The 27,474-nt window shown below is 46.9% G+C and overlaps 1 protein-coding gene across 1 annotated transcript in view; it reads right to left on the bottom strand.

Moving 5' to 3' along the window:
* The window catches only part of RANBP17 (RAN binding protein 17), a 2,111,817-nt gene that overhangs the window by 551,557 nt on the left and 1,532,786 nt on the right, over window positions 1-27,474 (bottom strand). Inside the window, exon 21 of the mRNA XM_069654335.1 lies at window positions 22,769-22,876. Within this exon, the coding sequence (XP_069510436.1) occupies window positions 22,769-22,876 (108 nt within the window). The remainder of the gene's footprint in view (window positions 1-22,768; window positions 22,877-27,474) is intronic.

Below are 27,474 nucleotides of genomic sequence, written 5' to 3'. Positions count from 1 at the left end.
TCACCTCTTCACTGTATTCAATAGAAATAGGTGGAAAGTGGTTTAGTTTATTGCCCCATCCAAAGAGGTCTAGTACTTAAAACTCTTCTCAGAATTTCCCACCAAGGACTCAAAAATGTCCAGGCCCATGTACATGAAACGGTCTGTATGCTCTCAGACCATGTTTACAATTTAATTAGAATGAAAATGCACAACCACTGATGGCCCCCATACCCATTCTCTCGTTGAGGAACATTACATAGTCAATGCCTGATGGATTGATCAATTTAAGCATCAGTATACGTAAAGAAAGATTTTAAATTTTTGATCGGTTTAGAGGCAAAAAAAACATTGTCCTGCAAAATAACATCAAATCCTAATGTATGTGATGAGTCTGAAAGCCACTGGGCGGGCTTTCCTTTATTGATTTTTAACTCCTTATCTTTAAAGCTCCTTTCTTTGTCTAGAAAACTGGATTGATTTGTTGATGAGTCATTACACATAGCCGATACTGACAGGTGTTCACATTGCCAACACTAGATCTTTTCACTAATGAGAATTGTGATTCGTCTATTAAAACTGGAGACTTAGACACTAGACCTTGGGAAAGAAAATCTTCTGTCCCACACCCCAAATCCCTTTTTGGCAGATTTATTACATAGACCCTGCTTAGGTTCAATAAAAAGCGTTCCTAAACACAAAGTCTCTTGTCTAGGGGTGTCATCCCCCAGCAATGTAAGATTTTGTAAGCATTTCCTGGAATATATCTATTTTTATTTTGTGACTATTGACAGCTGTTTTCAGAGGTTGTCTTTTTGGACACACTTGGGGAAGCCCTCTCATTAGGGCTATGAACCTCCCCTGAAACTTCTTGTGCACTTTTGCTACCCACAAAAAAGATATCTGGTGTCCAACTCACTCTAATGTCGTTGTTAGAAAAGTGGTGTAAGGGTGTCGAAGGAGACTGACACAAAGGTGGCATGCCTTTGGTTATAAACTTATTTTTAGGTGAAAAAGATCCTCGCTAACCTCAACGTCTAAGAGGGGTTTCCCTGCCTCAAAACGAATACTAGAAGGGTTTGTCAGAACGTCCGTCAAAGTAAACTCCACCATCCGGTGTCATACCATTCTTCTGTCTCTCACTCGACTACTAAAAAGGTCAAACAAACAGAAAGTTCCTTCTTTAAGGAGAATGGCTCCCTTCTCCTGTTTATTGAATGGGGTTCAATAAAATGATATCTCCAAAAGAAAAATTTCAGGGGGAATGACTCTTTCCCTGGCTTGCAGGCTCCTGTGGTTTTTACACAATGTTCCCTGCTTTCGAATGGTTCCCTTCTCCTGGTGTGGCTGTGTACAATTTCCAATAAAACCAGGGGTAATGACTCCCTTCCCCTGACTTCTTCACACCAACTCTCATTTCCGGACCAAGAGAATGTCTCCCTTCTCTTGTTATGTTTTGGCATAGTTCAACACAAGGCCAGGGGGAATGACTCCCTTCCCCTGGCATTTCTATCAAAACCTCTGAAGTGGTACCAGGAGAATGATTCCCATCTCCTGGTATTGCTTGATACAGTCTTTATCTCACTGCTTCCAGCTTGGATTGATAACCACTTTACAATTGTTTTCAACAATGTGCCAAATCTTGTTAGGATCCAAGACCATTCTCTTATAGCCAGTGGACTTACCTCTACCACTATGATGAGGAAGACTTCCTCTCTGTTTTGGTTTACTTCTGTTGGTGTTCCAGACCCTTCTTGTATGGCCAGTAGTTTCCTCTTCCCCACTGTTGTAGTGGACAGGGTCCCAAACCCTTCCCTGGTGGCCAGTGGGTTTCTCTTCCACACTGGTACGAGGAGGAGGTTCGATACACTCTCGACCCTTCGAGAGCCTGTCAGCGGTATGCCCAGTACGAAGCTAGGTAAGGACTGCTTGTGCGCCTTGGACCTACGTCCCCGCCGGGTCTCCCGTAACACCCTTTACCTGCTTTCAGGTTTTGGTACGTCACAGGTGACGGTTAATGCTATCCATCACCTGTGGAGTGCCACAGGTTTCCATCCTCTCTACAGTGATCTTCAATCTATAGATGGAGCCGCTGGGAGCCCTCCTAGCCACACACCGCATCCACATCCACCAATACGCCGGCGACACATACCTCACGATCGACTCCATCAAGACATTCATAGGTTCAAAAACCGCCAGTCTTGGATGTTCAGTGTGAACTTGAAGCTCAAACCCTCCAAGACTGAATTTCTACTCCTTAGCAATAAACAACGAACACCCAGACATACAGACCTAGCTATCAACCATGAACTCTGAGGGCTTCACACCCGAGCTCACCTCCTGTGCCAAGTCCTTCGAGTTCCACAAAAACAAACACCTCTTCTTCAAGCCACTCAGGTAAGAATACTCAAACAGCTTGGTATCAGCTCTCCCCTCCTGAGGAAAGTCAAGCCCTTCCTCCCTCCAGACAGCTTTAGATCCACTGTTCAAACACTGGTCCTAGCCCACCTGGATGGGGGCAATGCACTCCTCGAAGGCCTCCCGTCGTCCTCCCTTGTGCCCCTGAGATGTGTCCTACACACGGCTGCACGCCTCATCCAGTGTCTATGCAGAAACCACCACATCACCCTGGCCCTCAATGACCTTCACTGGCTCCCACTGCACGCACAAATCACTTTCAAGTTTTACTGCATCATCTATAAGGCAGTCGCCCTCAAGTCCCCCAGCTACCTCGCAAAGAAACCCATCATCTCTGGCAAACAGCAAACCACCAGAAGCCAGGACACTTGCAGATATGTCATCTGCCGCTGCATAAAGGAAAGGACTTGAAAACAGGCCTTCGATGCATATGCCCCAAGACTGTGTAACCTCCCCCCGTCAGCGGCCAGACTCGCCACCACACTCCAGCAATTCAGGAAAGAACTCAAGACCTGCCTCTTTAAGGAGTCTCCCATCCTCAACAACTAGGCCATGACGTTGCCCCTTCACGCCACCTGACTCACTAAATGCTGCCCCCCTCTCCTCCTCGCCACCCAATACAGCTGTACCCTACCCCCTGCTCTATATCTGTTCTGTTGTAACCTCTGAAAAGCGCTGTTATGCATCTGTACTGTCGAAGCCGCGCCTTGAAACACTTGCGAATAGGCGCATTACAAATGCCATATCATATCAAATCATACTGTTGTATACCTCTGTGAAGCGCTTCGTTATATATCTGTATACCTCTGTAAAATGCTCTGTTGCTTCTCAAAACTAGGTCCGTGCTCAATAAATACCATCATAATAATAATAACAACCAGGGCTTTTAGGGATGGTGATCCATCATCTCGGCTGGCTCTGCTTTCCCAATTTGCTTCTGCGGCGTCTCTAGCTGCTGGCCTGCCCGACTCTCCTTGCCCTTCGTGTCGTGCACGGGTCCGCTCCTGCGACACCCTGTGAGGACTCACACGGCCGACCGCCGCCGTCCTCGGTTGATCTTCTCCTCGGATCTGCAACCAGATTTAATGTGTCCCGTTGTTAAGGAGCAGGCTGCCAAAGTCCCCTTTTTCATTTGACAGGTTGATCTCTATGGCTCACAAGGGCCACCTCCTTAGTACCTGTATTGGGAGCAGTCTTTGTGTTTTCTGGGTTCTTCCTCGTCTTGGTGTTTTCGAGGCCATCTGTTTCTTTTGCATCCCTGTAGCACATGGTGCTGCTTTCAACAAGAAGGTTGGGATGAAAGGATGGGCTATAGAATGTGGAGGTGTTTTTTTATTCACTGGACTAACTCCAAGATGGTCGTCTGCAAACTACGGCTGATTACCCTGTGTTTATCTCCTCATTCATTTTTTTAAACTTTCATTATTCATAATGCCATTACAAATAAAAAGGAGTACTATAAAGTAGCAGGGTACAATGCCCCATCTCAACCAGAACATACATATGCTTTTTGTATATATGACCTTCCTTCCCTTCACCATTAAAGATGCTGACAGAGTGCAGCAATGTCTGATCAAGCTAACCCCATTTAGCCCTTTCACCAAATAACTCATCTTCCTTGGCAATCATCAACAAAGTGGCAGTTAGATTACAGTGCTGGTATCACTTGAGTCCCTTTCCACCAGATAACTTTTAAGGTAACACCATCTATCTCTGGGCCTGGCGGAAAGATGCACCATTTCACAATAGATCTTCTCACATTCGTTGGCTTTCATCAGTTTGTGCAACCACTGATTACTGGATGGAATGTTTCTGTCCACTCATTTCAAAGCAATGCATTTTCGAGCCAGAAGTAGTGCTAATACAATGAATGTACCCATTAGCTTCGGGACAGGCAGTGGAAGACCCAAGAGACATATCAGAGAAGATTCTATGACCGCCTTGTTCATGATGGCTGCCACCATATGGGTGACCTGGCTCCAGAATTCTGCTATTTTAGAGCACGCTGAAGTCATACGTATAGTAAAATCAGTCTCAGTTGGTTTACATTTACGACATGCCACAGATGCTGAGGGATCAAGCTTCCTAGGAGGAGTAAAATATGTTTGGTGTAAAAAAACGATATTGTAGTGCTCTGTGTTTGTAATTCAGGGAAATATATCGCAACTGCCTGCATATCTCTTCCCATTTCCCATCCTCGATTGTGATTCCCATTGCGAGTTCCCACCTTCACTGGGCTATCGCACTACCAGCAGGTGAATTAGACATAGCTACATTATAAAGTTAGGAGATTGTTCTAGTTGTAGTATCAGCCGTCATTAGATATCGCAAGAAGGGGCTGCCTTTAGGTTCATCTGGTATGCATGGGTATGAAGCTTTCAGCTCCCCTTTCATACAAGCATAGAAAGGTTTATTAGATAGAGAGTGAGACATTTGGTCATGGAACCTATCTAGGGTAATAAGTCATCCATCACTGAATAGATCCTCTTATCTTGTGAACCCTCCCCTATGTAATTTGCGTATGATTCCTGTCTGTAGTGAATGGAATCCCCATTGTGTTATCTATGAAAGCCAGTGGAGCGAAAGGGGAAGAAAGTGTATATTTCTTGTGTAGTTTCAATGCTGCCCATCTTGTGTGGGTCCATTGAGGTGCGGCAGCATGTAGCGTTGGTGGAAGGAATAGCCTCTAAAGCTGTTGGTTGTACACCATCTTTTGAAGTTTGATGCATTGGGATGTCCGAGGGGGCTGGTACCAGTAGATCGTATGGCGAAGCATACAGACCAATGCATAAACCTCAAAGATTCAGGACATTCAACCCACCCTGATTATACATTAGTCAGTGTTTCCCACTTAATGCGTGGTGCTTTCCCACCCCAGATAAAATCGATTAAAAACCGACCACACTGTCCCAGAAAATAAGGCAGATAGGCATGTAAGCAAGCATATACAAGTTTTTATACTATTAATGTTTGCTGGAAATATTGACAGGACATTTTCCTTACTTTGCGATTTTTTCTTTCAATCTGAAAATTTACAACAGAGAGGAATTTGAGAGTTGAATACTCATTTGGTAAACCCATGCCATCTTACTGTCCACAATTTATCACAGTGTGAATTTGATTTAGGTGTGCATGACACTCAAGCACTTTTCATTATGACCTTCTTTGGTCAGTGAAATATACGGCACGGACCTTATGGATCATCCACAGTTTTGGGATCACCCAGGGTGCACTGTCAATTGCTTAACAGACTGGCTATACATGTAAACTTATCACAGGCTTCCATTTAAACGTATTTAATGAAGCTATGACTAATACAATAGTATATACCTAGTGCTTTATCAATCTCATATATCTCAATGCGATCCAATGTTTTGTTTTCTAATTGATGGTTTTTATTTCATATATGCTTGTATCCGACTACCCCCCATTCCTGACCTGTGACAATGTTGGTGTGTTTTCATTTTATTTTTATTTTCCTCTTTTGTTTATGATATGTATTCAACTTACAACCACGATGCACACTTTGATTGTATCACTTATGTTTTGTAATATATGTTTTGTTAAATGTGTTCATGGGAACATCTTGTAACAGCCTTGAAGACGACCAGAAGGTTGAAACACGTGTCGGCTGTCCATCACTTTCAATTAAATCATGTTTTCTTTATATCAGAACAGATGCCAGTCTTATCTTTGTTACAATTTCGCTTTCAGTAAATAGAGGGTTGTGCGCAAGTTGCCTTTCCAAACCCCTAATTCTACTAAGCATATACAAGCATTTGGGAATCAGGGATATCCTGGTAATAAAGGAAATAGGCAGCGCTGCCCACTTCTTGGCCTTAAAATGGAGCTCAGATATAGCAGGCTTTAGATCAAGAAATATAATTGGGCCGCAGTATGTGCTTTATTTATGCCTAGGTATGGGACGGTCTGTGGAGACCACCTCAAACAGTCATAGAACACACCCCAAAGCCCAGCTTTACCGCTTCCTTCAGAGGAAACAACTCCGATTTGCTCCAATTTATTTGCAATCCTTGGTGTTGTCCAAATCCAACTATCTCATCTACAATTGGCCTTAGATTGCACTTTGGGTAATTAACAAAAACTACCAGGTCATCTGCAAACAGCAAGAGTATTACATTTTAGATGAACAGTCTAAGACCCCTAACAGCATGGTGCACGCCAAGGATAGCAGCGTTCGGTTCAATAGCCAGAGTGAATAGTATTGGGGAATGAGGAAAACTCTGGAGTGTACCTCTCGAAAGTGAGAAACGCTTTGATGTGCCTCCATTTGTGTATATCTGAGCAGTGGGATTAGAGTATAATAAGGATCCCAACTTTATGAAATAACCCACTCCCATTCTGGTAAGTACTTCTATCATAAACAACCATTCCAGTGAGTCGAATGCCTTCTCAGCATCCAGGAAGCCAGCTATAGCTGGGATTGTAGGTTCAATTAGCGCCATAATACCAAACAGCTCCCTTAGATTATGGGACGTAGAACGGCCAGGCACAAAACGACTTAAGGTCCTGTGGATTCTTAGGCATCAGCAGCACCACTATTCCAGCTTCATTAGTAGAGGAGGGAGTTCACTTTGTTCCAAGGCTATACCATACAGAAAGAGCATTTCTGGAGCCGGTGTGTCTGCAAACTCCTTTTTGAACTAGCCGTCAGTCTGTCTGGGCTAGCGGCCTTTTCGAACTGCCGTTCCATGCTAGCAGCTCCGATTTCTCTCATAGTTAAGGGAGCATTAAGTGGGGCTCTTTGCTCATCACTAAGCCATATGAAGCTATCTAGATATGCGCCTGTTTGAAACCTGGTTTTATCAAGTGAAGAAGAAGAATATAATGAATAATGGCACATGAATGGCAGGATTTTAAACTCTGAAACAAAAACGGCCTGGACTTTGTTGTTGTTCTCAAGTAAAATTAAAGAGCCATGTGCAAAGGGGCTTTCTGTCAGTACCAATTGATAAGCAGCATTTTAATTTATGAAGGAGGAATCAAAGATCCCTGTCACATGGAAAACAGGATTTTTAAACAATGAAAACAAAAACAGCCTGCGCATGTGTGTGTAAATAAAAGCGATTTTAAAAAGTAAGTGAAAGAAAATATCATTTTTCTTACATTTTTCTGTGAGCAATGAAACATGATGTATGGGTTGACCAAAAGCAATGCATATTATGTTTCACCTACAAAACTCCAGTGACATTTGAAGAGTCACTTTGTCTTCATGGAAAATGTCAGTCCAAGGCAGTCCCTATTGCTGGCTGTGGGCAAAACTTCACAAGGGCATCTCCCACTTACAGGTTGGATGTCACATCTCCCATGTAATGACCTACCGCAATACAAATGTCCTGCTAAAGGCATCAAAATTAAGTGTTCTCCAGACCTGCTGGCTCTGAAAGCATCGACTTCAAGAAAAGATACCCCTTAGCTGGTGCATGACTAATATGTGTTAAAATGGGGGCACCTACTTCAAAGAGCAAGCTTCCAGCACAAAGGAGACTAATAAAACTCTGGCCACAGGCTGACCCAGTGAAAACAAATGGCCGGAAGGCAGGAGTCGGGGCCATTTGTCCCACATGAAGATTCACAATTAATTTAAAAGGACTATTATCATTAAGGTATTTTTCTCAGCCATCATAAGGCAGATGGATTTCATCTATGTACCATTTGTAATGTAATTTCCAGGCGATTTTGGGGATATAAAATTCATCGACGTACAACTCATGGAACTGTAATGGCTATCTAAGATGTGTTTCTGGCTGATCTGAACATTTTCCAAATGTGAGGTGGAAAATGAAATTAGGGATATGCCTAACAACTTACATATTCATAACTGTTGTGCTTTTTATAGAAACGGCAGAAAGGTGCCACATGGCTGTGCTACATGACCTGGATTTGGTGGTCGGCTTATTTAATTCCCCGTGATTAGCTGAAACAGAAAATATGTTTAGTATGGCAGTTGCTAGTAAAAATATGACGTTGTGATACATAACTTGTTTTTGCCAAAAAGTTGGAAGGAGAACAAAGGGCGATTACAAATGGGAATTGACATGTTGCTCCAGACCCCTAAACCAATCCTGACCAATCCGGTCCTAGTGGCAGGGATTATTGCAGGAGTGTTCCCCAAGATTGAAGAATTGGTGGTGTCATCGCTGCTATATAAGGGCAACTGCACTAGGACAAGAGACATACAGAGTGGAACATGCAGAAAAAGGAGAAAGACAGGAACAGAGAGAGAAGAGACAGACCATCAGGAAGGCAGCTGAAACGTACAATCTGACATCTGTAGATTGTACACCTATAGACCCCAGAGGAGATTGCTGAGAGTGCATCTGGGTGGAGCTGTCTATCCCTAGGAAGGCCTCAAAGCTGGCTGCTTTCTATGGTGGGGAGCGGGAGGCCATCTTTGAGAGTGGAGTGACCAGACCCTGCCCTATTTTTTCCAGATTGTCCGGAGATGCAGCTGGCTTTCCTGAACCTTAAACAGAGGCTTGCTATGTAAGTAGAACTGAGCCCTGGGAAACCAAAAGGTGGGGGGAGTCTGCTGGCCCGGAATCCTTTCCCTTTATAGTGGGTGGGGAGCAAAACTGTGTAGATTCTTAGCCTATTTAACCAAAGATATTAATTTAATTCATTCCCCATTTGGCCGACCACTCCTGGGTGAATTTTGTTAAAATTAGAAATTAAAGCTCACTTCCCAGTCTGTGTTGAAAACTATAGCCTATAATCGACTCTCTACAACCTCTTCACTAGGCCATTGTTGCAACTTCTTGACGCCATGGGCATCTCATATACTAACTATGCTGATGACACCCAGGTGCTCATCCCACTAACTGGTGACTACCCTACAGATACGAATACTCTCAATCTCATCTATTCCACAATCCAGTCCTGGATGGCTGAAAACTGGCTGTGCCTAAATAGTGAGAAAACAGAACTCCTGCTAATTGGATCACCGCCACACTCAGTAAACTTGGTATGCAATACAGCTCATTTACAATAGATAACATTACCATTACCGTTCCCAAGCCATCAAGACACTGAGTGTATACCTGGAAGCTAGCATGACCATGGACAGACAGGTTAATGCCATCGCATCCTCAGCTGCCTACCACTCCAAACTAATCAATGCAGTTAGGTCATTCCTGTCACAAGACAACTGCATCACCATTGCAAGGACCATTATCGGCTCCAGGCTAGACTACTGTAATGTACTCTATGCCGGTACATCCCAAAAGAACTTGTCAAAACTTCAAGTGGCTCAGAATAATGCCCTAAGGGCCGCAACTGGTACAGCTCGCAGGGATCACATCTCTGGGGTTAGAAGGCAGGTCCACTGGCTGCCCGTCAAAGAAAGGATCCTTTTCAAAACACTGGCCATTGCATACAAATGCATCCATGGACTGGCACCTACCTACTTAGCTCAGAGGATCATCAAAAAAACACCCTCTAGACATTGCAGGTCTGCATAAGCAAATCGCCTCATTGTTCCGCCTACACGAAGAGTACAAGCCGGTGGCTCCAGTTTCCCTACCTCGGCTGCAACTCACTGGAACACCCTTCCTGCCCAACTCAGGATGATTGACTCACACACAACCTTCCGTAAAGCCTTGAAGACAAAGCTTTTTGTCTGACTTGCCTCCCCCTATCGCCATCATTTGAAGACTCTTACTGCTTACTGCACCTGACATGTAACCTACTTTAAACTTTGCAACTGTATTTATCCATTGTACTGGGCCGCTATCTTGTAACCCTTAAGCAAGCCTGCATACATATTCTTCTCAGCGCCTCTATGCCCTTGGGTTGTAGCGTGCTATACAAATACTAAAATTAATAAAATAAAATAAAAATAAATGAATTGGGTAATCCTGGTTGTCCAGCTGACCCCGACTTCTTTAAGGAAGAGGGGTGTCTTTTTTTTCTTAAATCAGTCCAACGTTTTTATCCAGCTTCCCCAACCCAGGCCTTTCAGTAAAGGGGGTCTGAAATCCAGAATTCCCCAAAGCATTCCAATGTTTCTGTCTGACTTCCCAACATAGACCAAAGCAAGCGGGGAGGGGTCTGAAAAACAAAGTGATAAATCACCTCGTGTTTATTTTAAACCAAATGTGTGGGCGAAATTATAATTGCCATATGCATTTTTACCAATCTTAAAATCCTACTGCTACCCTTTTCAGCCTGCAGGAAAACCAAAATCGCACAACATTACATGAGTGCCTTTGTTATTGATCAGTGTAATTATTTTGTGAAGTGAAATGTACAGAAAGTGAAGAAATCATAAGTTACTCACCGTAGTGACTAACGTACTCTGAGTTCATAGTCCCCTTTCCTCCATACTGTATGGGCGTCCCTTCCAAGGGATGGGAGACAATCTTTTCCACCAGAAAAAACCTTCTTCCCCTTTAAATTTAGAGGTGCGCGGGGGCACGGCCCAGGAAGCATGCGCTGCCCTGACTCCGCTCTCCGGTGCCAGACCTCAGTCCCCATTGATGCGTCGACAATAAATTTAACATTGCCTAATGACATCAGTATTGTTAGGGGGGAGGTTGGTGGGACGTATGGGAGGAAAGGGGACTATGGACTAAGAGTACGTTAGTCACTGCAGTGAGTAACTTATAATTACTCTTACGTCCCATCCCCTTTCCTCCATACTGTATGGGCGATTACAACTGATTGTAGCCCCAGGGTGGAGAGGAGACCCTCCTTAAGCAAATGGGTTCCTGAGAACCGCCTGTCCGAAAGCCGCATCAGATCTAGAGCCGGCATCCAAACAGTAATGCTTGCAGAAAGCCGAGGGAGAGGCCCAAGTGGCCGCCCTGCTTATGGCTTGCCAAGGGACATGGCGCTGGAATTCGATGGCCGTTGCCTTCGCCCTGACAGCATTGGAATGCATGTTGGCCGGGAGCGGATTGTGCTTGCCCTCGTACCCCTTGATGGCAGAGATCATCCAGTGGGATATGGAGGCCTTAGAGGCCTGATAGCCTGGCCTCGAGCCTCCGAAAGTGACAAACAGAGCGTCCGACTTGCGGAAGCCCTTGGTCCTGTCCAAGTACAATTTTAGGGTACGCCTGACATCCAAGCAGTACAGCATTCTGTGCTTCGTCCTTGGGAACGGGAAACAACGTATGAAGGATTATTTGTTCGTTCAAGTGAAATGCAGATGGAACCTTGGGCAGAAATGCCGGGTGCGTCTGCATGACTGCCTTGTCCTTGTGAAAGGTGGTATATGGTTCAAAGGCGACCAGTGCCTGGATCTCGCTGACTCTGCGAGCCGTGATAAGACCGACTAGTAAGGCCGTCTTGATGGTGACCAGCCTAATGTCCACAGACGCGATTGGCTCGAATGGTTTGTGCGCCTGGGCGTCCAAGACTATGTTAAGGTCCCACACAGCGTGTGGTCTCTTGACGGGCGAGTAGAGCCTAGCGAGACCAGTCAGATGGTTCTTGACGATAAAGTTGGAGGAGGAAAAAATGTCTTCCTCCGAGTTCCTGTAAGCCCCAAAGGCTGCAAGGTATGTACAGCAGGTGTCCACCTGTACGCCCGAATTAGCGAGGCGCGCCGAAAAGGAGAGCACGTCGTCCAAATTGCAGGCAAAGGGGTCAATTCCCTTGGAGTCTGCCCAGTGGCAGAATCTGGTCCATTTGCTTTTGTACTGGGCCCTGGTGGCTTTGCTCCTGGCACCCTGTATGATCTCCAGTTTAGCCTGTGAGAGGCTAAGGTGCCGAAGCGTTACCTGCTCAGGTACTACGCTGTAGGGCTATTTTCCCTGGCGCGGGGTGGATGATTCTGCCCCCCTGCTGCGTCAGAAGATGTGCTGGGCCCGTCGGAAGGTGTATCGGGGGCACCTCCGAGAGGCTGAGTTGCTCCGAAAACCATGGCCTGGCCGGCCACCATGGAGCTATCAGAATGATGAGGAGTCGGTGAGACTCCTTGATCTTGCAAATTATCCTGTGGAGTAGGCTGAAAGGCGTAGGCCCTCATGCGGGTCCACTGGAGGTGAAATGCGTTGCCCAGGGAGCCGGGGCCCTGACCCTGCCAGGTTGCGAACTGGGCACATTTCTTGTTGTTGATTTCCAGGGCCCATTCCCACATGCTGACCGCCAGACTGCACAGAGGAGGGGATCTGGTGCCTCCATGCTTGTTGACATAGTACGTAGTACATGCTGGTCGAGTTGTCTGTCTGGATGAGGACAACCTTCCCCTTGAGAAGTGGTAGGAATGCTCTGAGCGCTAGCCAGATAGTGTTCAGCTCCAACCAATTGATGTGGTATTCCTGCTCCTTTCAAGTCCAGGTGCTGTGGACCGAGAGATCTTCCAGGGTGGCTCCCCAGCCCTCGATCGAGGAGTCTGTGGTGATGGTGGCCTGCGGAGAGGGCAGGTGAAAGGGTTTGCCCATTCATAGGTTGCAGTCCATGGACCACCAAGTTAGGTCCGGGTGGAGAGATGGAGGAACGTTGATCATCTCGGATTGCGAGCCCCGCTCCTGTTCCATGAGTCCGCGAAGTGCAGCTGAATCCTTCTCAACCTTAGTCTCGTGTGCGGCACGGCTAACAGGACCGCCGCCAGTAGACCCAGGAGATGTTGGTACCACCATGCCGAGGTCCCCTCTCTGCTGAGGAAGTGGGCGGTGGCCCTCTTGATGGCCGAGATGTTGTCTTCCGACAGGCAAACCCTCTAGGAGCATGTGTCCCAAATGAGTCCCAGGAATGTCAGAGTCTGCGTAGGGTGCAGCTGTGACTTCTTGAGGTTGAGCAAGAAGCCCAGGTCATGCAGTATGTTCATAAGGGCATGGGAACAGTGGCAAACCGCTTCCGGAGATGTAGCCTTGACGAGCCAGTCGTCGAGGTATGGGTCGATGTGGAGGCCTTGCGCTCTGAGGAGGGTTACCACAGTGTTCATGTGTCTGGTAAAGACCCTGGGGGCCGGGTTGAAGCCAAATTGAAGGACTTTGCATTGGAAATGGTAGCCCATGATCCTGAACCATAGGAAAGAACGATGGGACTGCCAAATCGGGACGTGTAGGTACGCGTCCTTCAGGTCCAGGGAGCACATCCAGTCTCCCTTGTCTAATATCTCCGCTATAAAAGCTGGCGTAACCATCTTGAATTTTTGCAGGGTTAGGGAGAGGTTGAGGGTGGAAAGGTCCAGCACAACTCTCAGGCCCGCCTGGTTCTTCTCCTGAATGGCGAAAATCCTGGAGTAGAAGCCAAAGCCTCGCTGGGAGGCTGGGACTTCCTCCGCTGCCTGGCGCTCTACAAGCGACCGCATCTCTGCCAAAAGAGTTGCTGTCCCAACCTGTGAGAGTGGAGGGGAGGAGGGAGGAGAGGCTGGGATAGGAAGGTGGTACCCCTTGGATACTACGGAGAGGATCCAGGGATCTGCGAAATTCTGGTGCCAGAATTGTGCAGGGAGAGCAAGCCTGCCCCCCACTGGAGACACGTGATACCGAAGGGGCGTGTCATGCTTTCTTTCCCTCGGAGGCTGACGCTGAGGAGGGGGGACTGGAAAAAGCCCCTACTCCCCCCCACCCCTTTTTGTTGTTTGCGCCAGTTCTGAGACGGCGAGCGGTCCAGCTGCCTGGATCTGCATTCCTGGAAGCCACGGAACCCTCCATATGTACGACCCCTTTCCGAGCACTGTTGAGATTGGGTGTACGACTTGGGCGTGCTCCTTTAAGAATAGATAAAGACTTCGCTGTTTGTGAGCTGTCCTTCTTGTCCAGCTCTTCATCTGTAGAGGAGTGGAAGAGCCCCCCCCCCCCCGCCTCGAACGGTAGATCTAGAATGCGCTCCTGGACATCCGGGTTGAGTTTCTGTAACGCTCACCTGGCTCCCACAGGGGCGTCGGTCGGACCCGGACTGCTGCGGCCTCCACCCTCGTGATGCGTAGTGCAGCGATGACTGACTGGATCTGCCCTCCTAATCTTGTCTGCTTGACCTGTAGAAATATTCTCCTACAAGTGGAGAGATGGATTTAGCCACTTGTGGATTCAAGTGATAGCACCCCCACTGTCCTCCCCACTAATCACCTCTGAAGTGCCCTCTCAGCAATCTCACCTTATATTCTTGAAGGATGAGCCCTCCATCCTGCAAAGCACGCAAGGGCGCGTTGATGACCAGTTACTTCACTGGCCTGAAGATATTGGAAGGGTTGTAGACGAATCCTGACTTCAAAAGGTCCTGGCGAAGAGCCGTAAGTATATAGTTTGTAAGAGTTCAAAATGTCTGGAATTTACTCCTGTCCAATTCCTCTTTTTATCTTGCAGTTTGACCCAATAAGAAGATTGACAGCTGAAAGCGCTCCGGTAAAAGTCTGTGTTACCCAACACTGTCCGGTAAATAATGCCATGGGTTAAACTTGCTGATTTCTCCTTATCTTACAAGTGCGGCATAAGAAGATGTGGCGTGCTGATGAATAATACCTCCGGCGGTAAAATCAGGTAAGCATATGGCGGCTAAGGAGATTGTCTCTGTCTGTTCTCTCTGCTCACCTTGTTGTTTCTTGTCCCCCTTAGGTGCCGGGATTCGGCGATGTAAAGATGGAGACAGCGCCGGATCGAAGAGATGCTGCGTGGAACGGTGAATATGGCGCGGCGCTGCTGCTGGCGATGCGACGCATTTAAAACAAAGTCTTTCCTCTGGTTTGAAGATGCGATGAATCCGGAATCAGGTAAGAAATCAGGTAATACGCTTGTTCTAACCTTTGCTTCTTTCCTTCTTTCTAGATGCTCCAGGTTCGAGGCGGGCGTGGCAGAAGGCTGGATGCTGCTGCTGGCACGGTGAACGTTACGCTGCTGGATGCAGAATAACGCGAAGCATGTGCAGCTCTTCGGGCGTGGTTTAAATAGCCTCGAAAGTAGTCCCAGGTAGGTATTCCTCCCCGACCACACCCGAGTAACAAAATAGTCCCTAAGGCAGAGGTCTTCAAACTGGGGGGCGCGGCCGCCTCTTAGGGGGGGCGCCAGAGCCCAGCATGAAATGTGGATTGGAGGAAATGGGAGGGGGAAGATCACATGGACCATAAAACGGTCTTAGGCGCCAATGAAAACATGGCCAGCAGTTGCAAATGGATATTCAGTCCTTTAGTCACAGACTGAATAGTACCCAAAGGGTTGTTTTTTATTCAAATGTAAACAAATTGTGATATTTAAAGAATATTTATTCAGCAACAATGGTCAAAACTACTAGCTGCATAGTGAAGCAACTCCTCTAACTGGCCCACATTGGCCAAAAAAGTGGCCCATTTTGATTGGCCTACACTAGCATTTTCCATTCTTGGTACAGTCATCACCCTATTGCCCTATAGGCCAGTCCAAGCCTGCCGACTCATCCATAATGGGTGAGGAGGCGACCACCCACTGGCCACCTCATCCATTATGGAGGAGCCAAGGAGCCAGAGCAGTGAAACACTGAGCACTCCCTCAGCTGCTTTATCCAGCTGAGGGAGTGCTCCTGGGCCAGCTGAACTGTCAAAGGGAAACACTGTTTGCCTTTGACAGTTAATTTCCCCAGCCGCACATGACCACTGAGCCATGCAACGTTAGGGGTGTTTTGCTTCGCTAGCCTTGCATAGCTCATTGGAAATGCTGGCTGGGGCACTGCATGTATGTATGTGCGAGGGGGTGCTCCTGCGCCTCCTCGCACATACGGGCAGAGCAACCTGGAGCGGGGCATTATAGCAACCACGTGCAGGCCCCTGCAGAAGGTACGTTTATGGCGATTTATTTTTTATTTAAATGTGTATGGATGTGTGTATGTTTGTGTTATGGGACTGTGGTGGGAGCAGGATGAGCGGCAGCACTGGGATAGTGGTGGGAGTAGGGTGGGGGAGAGCCCATGGTCTGTACTGGGAGTAGGGTGCGGTGACGGCACGCCAAAGTTCATAGCGATTTCTACATACTGTCCATCCAGCACTTTTAGGGGGGCCCGGCCTGCCTAAACTTGGCTCAGGGGGGGCCCGAGCCAAAAAAGTTTGAAGACCACTGCCCTAAGGTAAAGTAGTCCCTTCCAGGCCTCACATGGGCTTGGATCTTCTTGCAGCATGGTCTGCATCAGGTAAGTGTGCACCTATGAGCCTGGCGCCATATGTCCAATATGAGCCTGGCGCCATAGGCACCAGGACTGAACCCAGACAGCCCCTAGCAGGGGTTGCTGGGTTTTCTCAAGGCAACATGATGCCTGCTCCCGGGGCTGATGGACGTGGTCTGGATGCCCGGGGGTATGCATCATGACAGTTTCGTTGCCCGGAGCCAGGCTGTTCTCCTCATGTCCGTGGCAATGCAGATGGCAAGGCCTGAGGTATCGATATGAGCCACTGTGGATACCATGAGGTCATGCGCCACGAGCTTGGCTTCCGCTAGCCCCGCCTTAAAGCGTGATTGGCATTGGCTGGGGTGTTCCGGAAGGAAGTCTGCAATTTCCCACCATAACCGTTGGTTGGCGGCAGCCAGCATGGCATCTGAATTGGCCTGACGCAGGTGCAAGGAGGGGTTGGAGTAGATCTTCTTGCCGTACGCCTCCAAGATGTTCTCCTACTTGCCTAGCAGCACCGCAGAGGAGGAGGCTGAGGACGACTGAGGATGGGTCGAGAGCAAGAGTGTGTCCCCCTACATCTGCCTGTACTTGGCGTCCAGGCGTCGGTTTGACCGGCTGGACCGAGTGGGGCTTGAGACAACCCTTCTTGGCCAGGGAGACTACATCGATTTTCAGTGGAATCCCTGTGTTGGCAGAGGGGCATCTTGTGAGGACTTTAGCCAAAACCCCCTCTGCCGGCTGTTCGACCTCATGTTGGGGGAGGCCCAGGTACTCCGCCAGGCCTGCAAGACGTTCATGGAAGGCCCTGGCTGAGGATGGTGTGTCCGGATCCTCCTCCTCGTCCGTATCCTGTGGATCTGGAGGATCTTGTGGAGGAGTAGTAGATGGCCCCAGAGGCTGGGGTACAGGGACTGCAGCCGGAGGCTGAGGAGGCGGCAGAGGTTGCAGTGTTGACTGTGGAGCCAGAGGAGGCGGCTGCACCGGGGCCTGGGGGCCCGATGGAGGCGTCTGTGGTGCCTGTAGCATGGCGGGGAGGACTTCCCTGACTGCGTCTTTGATGATAACCCCCATCTGAGGAGACCTCATGTGGCCGAGAAACTTCTCGAAGAGCACCTCCTCGCTGGCCAAAGAGGTGGCAGGGGGTACCGACAGGGCTGCTGGGGCCGCTGCATACTCGCTCAACATGGACGCAAAGGAAAGTTGCTGTGCACAAATGAAGGGTAGACTGTTGGCCACGTACCTGGTTGAAGCTAGTCCCACCTTGACACTCATTCTTCACCGAATTCGTGGAATGGCGTCAGACCGGTGCCTCTTTCTGGTGCGGTGGCCATTTTGTTGAGCTGTCTGCCACGTGCCTGCAACGTGTTACTCAGCCCGCTGGCCCCGGCCTCGTCCAAGACTCTTCCGTGTGGATCACGAGGCCTACCCTGCTCCTCGGCCCGGTATGTGACACACCTTCAACCCGGGGGTCGGTAGAGCTGCGTTTAGGCGCTCCCTCAGAAGTACTGCTGGTGTTAGGACGTAGCCCCTCAGACACATTGCCGGTGTTAAGGCGTAGCCCCTCTGCCATTGTGCCGGTAAAAGGGTGTAGCCCCGGTATAAGAACCTTCCGGTCTCTCAACACTGTGCCCGGGAGGACCCGAGGATCCCTCGACCCGAAGGCCGGTAGCAGTAGCAGCCTCTGTGCACATGCCGGTAGAAGGACCTGGCCGGTCACTCCGGAGCAGGAGAATCCCTGGGAAGGAGTCTCCCTTGCTGGATGCACTGGAAAATATCGGCCCTACCTTGGGGCCTGGTTTGATGCTTCACGAAGTTCTTGAGATCCTCTAGAGGCGACCTCTGGAAGAGTTCCCTCCACCTGGCTAGTCTGTTCTTCAGCACCTTCGAGGACAGCGAGTCACACACCAAACAGGATTGCCAACCGTGGTCTGGGCCAAGGCAACGTAGGCAGAGGGTGTGGGGGAGTCCGAAGTTGGGAAGAGCCTGTTGCAGGGTGTACACCTGCTGAACCCTGTAGAAGTCGACATGCGCCGGGGAGGAGCATGACGCCTGAGGACCGAGTACCTGATATATGATATATATGATATATGATGGGTTCTTTATAACGTGCTTAATACCCAGAGGTTTCTAAGTGCGGACCCGGGAATCGAACCTGTGTTGCTCCGTGTCGTCTTGCTTCCAAGGTGAGCACGTTGCCGCTGAGCTATCCTCCCGAGATGCACTGCCGGTGTTAGGGGGTAGCCCCTCGGCCTGAATGATAGATAAGACAAAAAAAGAGAAGTAGTATCCGCGCGTGGAATTACATGGCCGAAGCAAAACCCAGGAGCGCTGGTGAATTCGGCCCGTTCCAGTCGAAGCGGAAAAGGGGACTGGAGTGTGGCACCGAAAGGGCGGAGTCAGGGCCGCGCATGCTCCCTGGGCCACACCCCCGCGCGCCTCGAAATTTAAAGGGGAAGAAGGTTTTTTCTGGTGAAAAAGGTTCTGTCTCCCGTCCCTTGCAAGGGACGCCCATACAGTATGGAGGAAAGGGGACGGGACGTAAGAGTATTGTGATTGTGTTCTTTTTAACTCACTTTTGTGATTTGTTTATGCTGAGAGAAGTTGATTGTGTTATGCCATGGATAAAGTGGAGTTTTGACATTTTCGTGCTAATTTCTATTACTTTTAATTTATATAAATACCAATATATTTCCCGTACACCAACCTGGTTCTTGGCTCATTGTTAGCTCAGCGGGGAGGAGTCCAAGGGGCTTGATAGGTGTCTGAGATAGGGCTAAAAAAAAGAATCTGTTAAACAGTTTGTTGCATAACCACTGAAGGGGACTCCCCGTGTTGAGGGGGTCTTCTCAATAAACTGTTACAGTAGGTAATTACTCATGACACACAATATAGGACAGCATATATAGAGGACACAATGGAAAGAAACTTTGGGGAAGTGTTTTCTGACGATCTGTGGGATTCAGTGTGTAAAGATCTATACAATATCCCTTGCTCGTCACTACAGGATGCATGTGAGAAACGTATTACACAATTGGCATTAGATATACACAAAACTATCTAAAATATATCCCACTACCAGTACTCTTGCAAAGCGTGTGGAGAAAAGGGGTCATATTAGCATGTCTGGTGGACATTTAGTATAAGACAAACTTACAGGAAAAACATACTATCATGTATCAGGGATTTTAAGGGGATATTGAGCGATCTGAACCCTTATCTGACCTGTTCCATTTACCTCCTAAAAGAGCGAACTGATGGGTCACTGGCACTAACGACACAACATGTTTTGCTTGTTGAGAGTGTGTGCAGAAAAATGGACATTGAAATACCTGTTCCCACCAACTAAAAGGAAACGAGTGCAAAGGCCACAGAACTATTTGGCATCGAAATGCTGACTCAAAATTAATCTGCATGGAGTGGTTACCTTTCCTAACTAAGCATGGGGACAACAATAAGTCTACTTGGGGTGATATGGAAGAGGAGAAATACAGGGAGGATAATGGAGCAACTGCACAGAGCCCAGATAACTTAACTCTGTAAAGTGTGAAGGGGGTTGTGGGGTTCCAGGAACAGCCGTCACTGTTTAGTTGAGCCAGGACACCGATTGGTCATGAGATCAAAGATTGGGAATGTTGCGGAACATCATTGAAGAACTGGGTCCTTCATCCCCTTGGTTTGCCTTTGTTCCCCCTTAACTGTTTTTATATATTCTGTTTTACACAATGTGAAGTTTTTCATGATACATGAAAGTGGTAAATATCTGTCAGAGAAGTGGGCTTGGAGTTGGAAGAACTTAAACTGGCTCTATGAAGTTCATATGCGCGAGAGGACAAATAAGGTAGAACTGAAACCGAAAATACCAGGGGCTACTGATCACCTCTTTATTCTGTCAAAACATTGGAATTATGGTTCCAATACTGCAGGTTAAGATGCTTTTCGACACACACCTCATCCTCATTCCACCATCCCGCCATGACATCAGGAAAGAACAGACCATGTGATGCCTGCAATTTAAGCCGTGAATGGTGCCTGACAACAACAAACTACACCCGAAAATCCATCCTCCAACTTTCCCTCTCCCCAGTCCCTAGAATAGAGAAACATCTATCACCCATAACATGGAAGAAAATAAGTCAATCACGTGTCAACCACGTATTTCAGTCTGTTGCCCCTGACATATGCATATTTACTGACCTCCATCAGCAACTAAATGGAGGTCGCAGCGTACACAAATTAAAATTCAGATCCTCATCCTCTCGGCCCATCCGTATGCTGATGGGCACGTCCTGTGCTGATCCATTTAAGTGCCCTTCAAGCCTTTCACTGTCCCCTCCTCTTTCTGGTTTATGGTGAGATGCCGGTCACATGCCCAGTGAGCCCTGAATTTATCAAGCTCTCCATCCCTTTCAACCGTTCTTCTGTAACTATCCACTTCCAAGTTGCTGAAGAAAGATGGTCCATTATTCGCTATCATCCGTAGAGTTGCTAGAGACATGGGTGCCTATGTCATGCTCATCTGTGTTCAATTTCCTCTTCGAAGCCTCGAATGATTAGCAAGACTTCTGTACTGATCTTGTGTAGCTGTGTTAGTTTGCTGGAGTTATCACAAAGCCCTCCGTCATTTCACCCTGGCGTAACCTATAAACAAGATTAACTTTATCCACTATAGTCATTGACTTTTGTAGCTGCTGTGTTTGCGTGGAAATGAGTGCATAGGCCCAATGAAAGGAATCATAGAACTGTTCAACTCACGCTTCCAGCTGTAATGGCTGCTTTTCAACAGCATGTGACTCAGGCGTCAGAGGACGTAATGTCGGAAAAAAGGCAGAGTCCGAATTAAGCAATACATCCTGAGCTGGGGTGGCATTACCTGACTGCCTCCCCAGCGAAGTGTGTTTTGCTATAAGTATCCCGGCATGTTGTACCGGGATACTAATCGGGTTTTTCCAAGTTTAGAAATGGCTTGTTTGACGTTTCTCAACTTGGAAAAAAAACGTTTAAAAAACAGATGGCTGCCTTGGGATCAGGAAGAAAGGAACTACACACAGTCCCTTCTCCATTTCCATGGCAGCCATTGTCACGATGGAGATGCACCGGCGAGGGACGAGGGGTAGCACAGAGGGAGGGGGTGGGTTTGGGGATAGAAATTGGGGTTGGGGAAGCTGGTGAAGGGTGCGCAGAGGACACACTTACCTAGGTACCGATGGGGAAGATACAGTCTCCTGCTTCCAAGGTGGTTTGGGGCGGAAGCTTTTCACATGTGGTAAAGCCTCTGTTCTGAGGCTCCTCATTGGCTGGTAGACCGCTGCAAAATGCCCCCAACCCCGCCGGGTACTAATATACAATAATGCCCTGCTGTCGTGCTTGTAGACAACTGCATGAAGTCGAGAGGCGGCAAGGGGATGCAACACCCCCTGAACGGCAACGCTCCAGCAGGCACCAAAAACATTTTCACTGGCCATTTCTTGTCTACAACCGAGTATGGTTCAGTGAACACCAATGTTGCGCAAGCTGAAGGGAGGCTGAAAGAGCTGAGGGGCACAGTCAGGTTCCACAATGTGTCCAACGGGCAAACAGCTGCAACGAACATAGATCATATATATCTGCTTGGCACATGCAAGCTGGCAAGGGATGATCCACAACAGTATTGATTCACTTAGCAGTTTACGTGGCTATTAGCATATTTCTGAACAGCCATTGAAGACTATGGGGGAATCCCCCCCCATACAAAGGTTACCTAAAGAGGCGTAAATGTTGCCCTCCCATAGACCGAAGGCATCCCTGAAAGGTGTTTACAGTGAGTACTCTCTAAATTGGTATGGTCCTCCCACAAGTCTGGGCCGCTCCAGTCCAGGCTTATGGCTCTCTCGCACAGAAGAGTGGCTAGGAACCTCAAACAATTGGTGAACTCTCGCACAGCGACCGTCACTCCCTGAAAGGCCTATTCCCCCTTGCTAAAGTTACAAGACGGTGGGATTGTTGGGGTCCAAGTGTCTCCCCAGAGCTTCATGGATTGCTATCCTCCAGGAACAAACACCCCACTCTGCAATGCCCCTGCATGCAAAAACAGGTAACCATGTCAGTTGGCCCTACATGGAGGTATTTGTACAGCTTAAGAAATCACGAACAAGTGGCCAATGTAAGGGCAACAAACACATGAGTGTTTAAGAACAAAACTGAATTGGAACAATACTGCAAAACGCAATTACACATATAATGACGTATCTGAACCAAATTATTCATGCCAACTACCCATATATCATAGGTTAAACAAGCGTGCATTTTCACAACCACAAACTTGTTTTCACATATTGAGTTCTCGTCTTACCTGTTTTGCATCAGTTCTGCCACAAGTTTCATAATGGGAGTGGTGCATGCTGGTTCCCCATACCACAGTTCAATTGCTCTTTGCAGGATAGGAAGGTAAGATGTGTATCTTAGAGAATAGTTAAGGAATGTGCACAGCAACATCAGAATGCACATATTCAAACCAACGAATGGACAAAGCATGCAGTCAACAAAACACTTTCCTAATCGGAAGAAATGAACACTGTTCAATAAAAGAAATGAAATGTAAGAAATCCACGGGAAGACATGTTGAGCAAGCACAGGCCTCGCGCAGCTACAAGTCCCATAGGGCATCTTACAGGAAGTTTCAACTGTGCAAAAATTGGAGTAGGTCAATGGCGGTTCATAGGAAATGGTGCAACCAGATTTTGCTAAACCTTTTTTGTTCTACTGGGGTAAAGCGAATAACATGTGTCCAGTGTATATAAAAAGAAATGGTTGAACCACATAGTGCCTGAAACTTCGTTCCATCTTCCACATTTTTATAAATGAGAAACATGTATTTGCACCTTTACTTCTCAAACCAGAAACACCATGAAATCAGTTTGCTCCATTGTCTTTCAAGCAGGTATCAAAACTGAGCAAAAACCGCTTCATTCATTTTTGCCATGGTAGGAAGATCTTTGTGAAATCATTTGTTGTTCGGCGTCTGTATAGAGCAGCGGTGTCATTTACACGCCACCGTGGCGGTGGATTTGCTAGACATTTTGCATCAGGTCACACTTTACATAATATGGTTCCTGGACCCAAGACTGGCATCCTCTTAGCAGAAATACAGAGCCGTCTTGCATTGTTTCTTGTCCACATAGGCGTGTTCACCACCTTTGCATCTCACTTTAAGTTGGTGGTCTTGAAAAACCTAATATGGAAAATTCAGTAACTCTGAAAACAAGGTAGAGTTTAAAAGTACAAACATGTCCTTTAATGCTGTTCCCCTTCAAAGAGGGGAGCCACAGTGACTGATGCTCACTCAGCCCAGTCTCCTTCCTCGCCATATAGGTAAAAGATGCTGAGTTCACTCTGTACACCCAATGGAATAAGGAATGACAAATTACAGCCTTACATAAGATCACACAAACTAGTTTTCCAGGAATTGACACTTGTGTGTATTCCCCTTCGTAGGAGAATCCCAGAAACACTGCAGCTCCCATGGTGTGTGCCACCATCCCATTCAGGGCTGGCGCATACTCCATGTTGTAGGCACACCAGAGTTTGTGTTTTCTGCTCACATGATGGACGTCTAGGAGGCCTGTTGGTGGTAGTAGAAGTGTGGGTCTATTAAAGTGCTTGGGAGAGCCAATGATGCTGAGAAATGGGCGTGTTCGTCTCTCAGATCTCCACTGATGCATGCCACCACAGAAGAATGGCCATCTGTACCGCAGTGTAGGAGCGGGCAGCGTAGCTACAATTACTGGCTACAGAGGTACTGTAAGAGAGTCAATCGAGACTAAACTTCACCACAACAAATACATGTTGTGACTTACTGTCCACCATACCAGCCAGCAGAATACCATGTTGGGCTCTTTTTCCCTGACCAGGTGACCTCGCCCGTGGACGATAATGTTGTGCAAATGTGGGTAGCAGGAGAGTGGAGTGCCTAGAAAGACTGACCGAGAACACTGCCTGAAAGTCTGTACTTCACCCATTATACAGCCCTGACACTGCAGAGAGGATGCACAACACATCTACATTAAAAGCACACTCCGAGGCTTAACTTGACACTGAAATCACTGAAGGTTGCTGTATGGATGAGGAGGCCATAGAGATGTGGTGGATGAATGTTTTATTTAGAAAATCTAAATGTTGGATGCAACAATGAAATCGTAAGCATACTCATTGACATCTTTAGAATGTGCGCGAGATGAATGTGAAACAGCACATCTGCTTTCAAAGAGAGCCTCGTCAATCTTTAATTTCCAAATGGTTCTAAAAGAACGCATTTGTTCTAATGTACTGGGGCTCACTTAGGATTGCTTGTGCCTGCTTTTGGGAAGATATTACGTTTTACATGACGAACGTGAGCCTTTTTAAAATGCAACTGCTAGAATTGTGAATCGTTTTCGACGTATCCTACAGTGCGTTGCCCTTGTTGCCAGGTGATTTCCTCTGTAGAAGGTGGTCTTCCCAGGCCCCTGCAAACTCTTCCTTCACACAATTAAGTTTAAACTGAAAATTCTCTTTCCTGTCCATGAAAACAGAAATGTTTACTGTATGACTTTTTGCTAAATGCTTCCCTCTTTGGTCACCATCTAATGAAGAAACCTGTGGGGTTTTGAAAGATAATGCATAATACTATCTGTGCGCAGTATTTGCTGTTTGTCCAAAGAGTTTCTGTGATTTTAAAATGGGCAAAAATGGCGTCTTTGCAAATGAAATGGGGCCCCAATCCGAGATGACGAAGATGTCAAGGTCACTTAAAATCACAAAGATCATCTACTTTATAAGGTTGTTGCTGCGGAACTCCGTGTCGATCGATCCGAGAAGCATAGTGTGTGATTACGGGTTATACAAGGCCGCAAAAACATGGGTGTTTAATGAATAAAACCATATCTTATTTAGGCTGATCACTATCGCCAGCGCCATGAGGCCAAGAACCTTGGTGACAATGTTTAAGAAATCACTGATCACATATATAACCAGGTGAAATCGTGCAAATGAAATTGGAGGGAACATTCATGACACTGAGGACTTATTTCTCCAAATGGATGCTTCGGCCAAAAGGTTTTGGGGCCCGGAGATGCACCTTCTGATGTCAGCTCAGGGATATATCTGTTTGGGTTTAGAGCCGATATGGTAAACTGGCTATGATGGATCCAAAGCGGAAGTCGGCTAACCATTGTTTTTAACTAAACTGTGTTGAAAACGACTGTGCGTCGTCAATGTGTATTTATTGAAGTAAAAAGACAGATTACTGTGACAATTAGGCTTCAGAAAAGGTATCTTCAAACAGACACAAGTGTCAGACAATGTCGATTTTTAATTATCCCAGCCTGTGCACTCTTTGAACCAGTTACACACATTTAATAATGAAACGTTGGTTTAAAATCAAAACCATTTTAGTATGCACGGAACAATATTCGCTACTCCAACCTGCGGGTTCATTATTTTGTTTTCTGGTTAACAAAAGTTGTCGGCCGTATTGAAGTACGTCAGAAGAATAACCTTAAATATACAACACCCAAGTCCTTAAACTCCCCCTGGCTCCCTCTTCCCCCACTTAGGATGGCCGTTTATAAAGCAGATGAAAGCAGCCTCAAGGGCGCAAACAGGCGTCCGGTTGCGTGTTCGCAGAAGCCACGCATGCGCGAACATTCTATGGAATGCCCTGCACTTGCACCGTAGCCAGCTTTCCCTACAGTGCGCGTGCAGCTACCAAGCACAGTTAGAAAGAATTAAAACGACAGCGCCAGGGCATGCCGAAATATTGTATGGCGTTCATGGGCCTCGTTATAAGGCTGCCTGCCACCTGGTGTCAAGCCCAGACAGTGAAATGTAAAAATATGTTGTGACAGCAGAACATGTCTCATGTACACACCACACCGCTTTAGCCGATTCCCTTCCGCAACAACATGGCTAACCAACTGCCAGAACGATGAGTGACGGTTATGCTAATAAGACATCGTTGACAGCAATGCGATATTCCTATTACACGTCAATTTTCAGCTACACCTGACGGCTTTATTTAGCGGTTTTCAAATTAAGTTGCAAGCGCATAGCAAAACAAAAGCTATTTATCGGTGACATATTGAACATTAATATAAATATTATGTTTTAAAAGTCGTACTTTTAGCAAACAGCTATATCAAACTGCTACTTTAAAATTTACACAATTTCGGAAACATGATTTGTTTTTTGGTTGGCATTCTAATGGGACATTAAAAAAGCAGTCTTTGTTTAATGTTCCCCCTCGCTTGTTATTTAATATTTTGGAAAATGCTCGCTCTTTAACATCTAAAACTGTCCGCAAATATTTCGAAAGATTTTAATAAAGCTTTGGTATTTTAAAGTGATAACAATTTTAAACACATTTTACTGTTATTGTAAATATTCACCCTTCATCCTTTGCCCAGAGGGAAACTATAAATCTTATCTCAACTGAATGAACACCATTTATCATATTCATTTTCTTGTCAATACAATTATGAAAAGCCGGTGGCCCTTTCCCAAGGAACCAGATTTGCTACATAAACCCAATTAGTATAAGCAAGGCTGATATGGGACACTGCTGCACTATTTCACTTGGCAATCTAGAGCGGCGGCGTTCAGTATAAATGACACATTACCGCTGCACCTTGACCCCAATAACATCATTTTTCTTAAAAATAGCTTTCAGATCAGAGCTACAGCATCAGTTCGGATCTGCCAGTCTCTGCCATCTACTGGACAAAGGCTGTACTGCATGCGGTTCATCTACTGACTCAGTTTCGAACATCAACCCCAACCCCATTTTCAGTCCTAAATCAGGGGCCTTTTCACGCAACGATGGAGTCATAAAAAGGGGGTGAGGGCGTGTCATTTTCCCCAAATTGTCTCTTAAATTCCTTCAGTAAAATTCTTCGGATTGGCTTACTATTAGTAGTGTCCTTTAGTAACCCGTTATCCAAAACACAGAGCACCAACAAACGTGCTAGGATAGTCAGAGGTTGTACAACCAGGAACCTATGGGTTGTGTAGGACAAAGAGCTG

This window comes from Ambystoma mexicanum, chromosome 3q, assembly GCF_040938575.1.
Source record: "Ambystoma mexicanum isolate Mex_15411 chromosome 3q, UKY_AmexF1_1, whole genome shotgun sequence".
NCBI classification, from domain to species: Eukaryota; Metazoa; Chordata; class Amphibia; order Caudata; family Ambystomatidae; genus Ambystoma; species Ambystoma mexicanum.
This window is presented reverse-complemented; position numbering and strand designations above follow the sequence as displayed.